Below are 4,169 nucleotides of genomic sequence, written 5' to 3' on the forward strand. Positions count from 1 at the left end.
CTCTTCTCTTTATTATTACAAGATATTCCCTGTACTCCCCTTACTCATGTGTGTTTTCTGACTCGATCCCACATTTTTTTCTTAAAAAATTGTTTACTGCACAATTTTTTTTTCTTGCAACCAGTAAATGGCTGACAAATTTGTCAACATTTTCTTACAAACCAATTTTTAATTCTAATTTTATAAATAATTATTTAACTTTTGAGTAAATATGTCTGCTTTCTCTATCAATACAATTATAAAATAGCAGTTATATAGCACAAGATAAAAAGACAATCATCTAATAGATTTTAGGACCTCTTTTATTCAGGGTTACTTTATAGCCTTTTTTCAGCACATTATGCACAGTATGTACAAATAAAACCATGTGGCCTGTCATTTATGTGTCAAAGCATTTAGTCAAAAGTACACTATGGCTGTCAATAAATAAATAAATAAATAAATGTTTAATTTAAAATAAAATGTTGCATTTGAATTTTAGGTGTGCATCAGTTTTATCAGTCATGCACAAAATGTGATGCTAATGTTTGTAACATTCCTATTTCCCCTACCTAACTGACAATGGCCTTTTTAAAATTTTGATTGTGCAATGTGTTTTTTAGCAATTGTGACAGCCCTAAAGCATGTCACTCTAACACCAATGTAAAATGTAAAAAATATATGCTATTTTATCTGTCAATAGGACTTAGGCAGGACTTTTCCCATCATAAGCTGTTTTGTATTTCTTTCAGGTTTGAATAGAATAATGTAACATTTTGGTGCAAATATGCAAAATAGAACACCAAAGCTTGATGCTAAAATGGCAAATATCTCCACAGCTACAGTGAATTTTCCAGGAGAACTCGCATAAGCTGGGATAAATGTGATCCATACAGCACAGAATGTGAGCATACTGAAAGTGATGAATTTAGCTTCATTGAAGTTATCAGGCAGTGTGCGAGCAAGAAAAGCCAAAATGAAGCAAAAGAAAGACAACAGGCCAATATAACCCAACACAGCCCAGAAACCTATAGGAGAACCCAGACTACACTCAAGAATTATCTTTTCATGATAATATTTCATGTTTTTGTTAGAAAAAGGAGGAGATATTGTTAACCAAAGTACACAAATAAAAACCTGTATAAGTGTAAAGGCAAGAACACTGAATCGTTGTTGCGCAGGACCAAACCATTTCATGACATTACTTCCTGGAAGAGTAGCCTTGAAAGCCATTAACACCACTATTGTTTTGCCTAGAACACAGGAGATACAGAGAACAAAAGTGATCCCAAATGCTGTATGGCGCAACATACATGACCATTCAGTGGGCCGACCAATGAAAGTAAGTGAACAGAGAAAACACAGAGTCAATGAGAAGAGCAACAAGAAGCTCAGCTCTGAGTTGTTGGCTTTTACTATGGGTGTGTCTTTTTTACTGTAAAACAGAATGGCTACTAGCACAGTTAATCCTGCACCAAACAGTGAGAAAAAGACTAGAACTATACCCATAACTTCTGTGAATGACAGATACTCTATAGCCTTTAAGACACATTTATTTTTCTCAGCATTAGACCAGTATTCCCCTGGACACTGTTTGCAGTTATTTGAATCTGGAATAGAAATTGATTAGTATAGTTATAGTTAAAAGCAACATTATGTTATATGTGAACTGTTTGTTAAGACATGCAAAAATTATAAATGGAGGAAAAACAATGAAGGAAATAATTAGTTTTCTCTGAAACTGTGAGATAGGCTGAAGATTACCTGTCTCATTACTGATTTCTCCTTCTGCACATGGAATACAGTCATAACAGCAGACAGGTCTCCCTTTCTGTGTAGCCTTCCTAGTGCCTGGAGGACAGCTCTCACTGCACACAGAACTTGGCTTCTACATAGAAAAAAATAAATATATATTGCACATAATTACTTGTTTATTATTTGTTTTATGTCCCAATTTCAACAAAATCTCTACAATAAATAGTGCCTCCAGATAAATAAAAATACCTCCAGCTGTCCTCCAACCCAGATTATGTTTTCAGTTTTGAGCATAAAGCGCTGGTCAGGAGGCAGTGAGGCATCATAGTATCCCACTGGTTTAAATTGTACTGATCCATCAGAGCCCTGCTGCCAGTTTATGACTTCATACTGGGCTGCTATGCCACCAGTGCTGTCAAACCACACATGATCACCCATCTTTATAGTGAAATTTACTTTTTTTAGAGCCTCAACCACCTATTGTGAAAACATGTAAACAGAGCGGTGTTGTTCCAGAGGTTATTACTCCCGGTCTGTACATTTTGCATGTATCCCTTATTTAACAGACCTGATTCAGATCATCAGCTCATTAGTAAAGAGGTCCATGAACTGATTTTAATGTGTCATACAGACACATACAAAACACATACTCAATAAAAATGTGCAGAGCTTGGGGGCCTCAGTGACCAGGATTAAGAACCACTGGGTTATTCTTTTGGTCTTACTTTCTATTTTTCTACCACTCTCTTTTAAATGCTATTACCTGCTGTGGTTGTATTTTCAGGTCTTTTTCACAACCCTTCATTGCTGTGCACTTGAGTAAACTGTGTAGAGAATGAGCCACAGCATAAACTGCTTTGTAGGCATTGCTTGCATATCTTTGTTCAGGCACATCTTCATTGTAGTTCTTCAGCGCAAGCAGATCTTGATATACACTGCAATTTATTGCATATTGAGAGGAATTTGTCTCAGTTTGTAAGCATGGAAAAGCTGTGTCCCAGAATGCTTTTATAACATAATCTAAAAAACCTTCAATATCAACTTTTCTCACTGCAAATCCCAGTGACCCTCCCAGCACATGAAAACTGTTTGGAGCAATCAAACTCTTTGCAGTTATCCATGACTCGACACCAATCATTTGGAAGCCAGTAATGTTTTGTATATTTAGCTGCTTAAATAGATTGTTCATTTCAGAAGTAGTAAGAAATGCAACAATCACTTTTGCTGTGCTTTTTTTTATTGTCTCTACCACTTTTTGGAGTTTATCAGGCTCTGTTCGGTAGAATTTCACAGAGTACTCAACACAGATCCCCTCTTCCCGGGCTGTATTTAGAAATACGGCCATACCATTGTTTCCATAGTCATTGTCACTGTTCACAGCTCCAACCCAAGACCAGCCAAAGTGCTTAACTATGTATGCAAGGGCTCTGCTCTGGTGGTAGTCACTAGCAATAGTTCTGAAGAAAGAAGGATACTCTTTCCTATTACTGAGGCATTCACATGAAGCTGAGTGACTTATCTGAAAAACAACAACAATAATGATAATAATGCAACCCAGAAAACTGTAATAAAATACATTATTAGTAATTATTTAAAGATTTTATGGTTATTGTTCCTTACCACAGGTAATTTAAAAGGTCCTGTTGTTCTGGACAGAATCACTGTAGCAGAAGACTCTGTTTCACCTATGATAGCATGTATAGGAGACTGTCCATTGCATTGTTCCCTAACTACAAACTCCTGACCATTCATCAAGGCCATAGTTGCACTTACGGTAGACAGTCTTGAACCACAACTATCATAAATTCGATAGCCAATGGTAATATTTGGAAGCAAACTTTCACTTTGATTAATCTCCTCAATAGCAAACATCATTATTTGAGCCATCCGAAAACCATTTATATTTACACTGTAAAAACATAAAACAGCATTGGTATTATATACATACAGAGAGAGAGAGAGAGACAGAGAGAGAGAGAGACTTTTTTAACATACATACATTGCACGATAACATTCATATGCTGCTATATACTGCTAAGAGTAAAATACAAAAAATGCTGAAATGTATATTTGTCTTTCTTTTTATCTGGTTGTATTAAATATATTATATGCTCTATAATAGCTTTCAGTGTTCAATATGTAACAAACCTTGAGCATGACAGCTGCTGAGGTTTTTTGTAAACTTAGATGAAGGTAATGTCTCTGTGCTCCGGATTGGAAAAAGTGCTCCAATAGTTACCTCTCCATCCGTGAAAAACAGTGGATACTTCAAGTCTCCCATTAATCTGCAAAAAGGCTTTTCTGCTTTTGTATGAACATGATGGAAAAGCAGGAGTTTGTAAATAAAGAGAAGCATCCCAAAGGTTGGGCTTAACTGCAGATGTCAAATGCAAGGAACCCGATACACTATTAGCACTTTTATAGACAAAATTAAT

General features: G+C 35.9%; 1 protein-coding gene across 1 annotated transcript; it reads right to left on the minus strand.

The window, feature by feature from the left end:
* Nucleotides 1-675: 675 nt before the first annotated feature.
* Nucleotides 676-4,090, minus strand: LOC122322967 (extracellular calcium-sensing receptor-like). The gene is given in 7 exon segments (XM_043216585.1): nt 676-1,589; nt 1,744-1,867; nt 1,984-2,211; nt 2,498-3,253; nt 3,355-3,643; nt 3,883-3,913; nt 3,916-4,090. Coding segments are annotated over 7 exon segments (2,517 nt in total).
* Between the last annotated feature and the right edge of the window lie 79 nt (nt 4,091-4,169).

The sequence above is a fragment of the Puntigrus tetrazona genome, chromosome 18 (assembly GCF_018831695.1).
Source record: "Puntigrus tetrazona isolate hp1 chromosome 18, ASM1883169v1, whole genome shotgun sequence".
NCBI classification, from domain to species: Eukaryota; Metazoa; Chordata; class Actinopteri; order Cypriniformes; family Cyprinidae; genus Puntigrus; species Puntigrus tetrazona.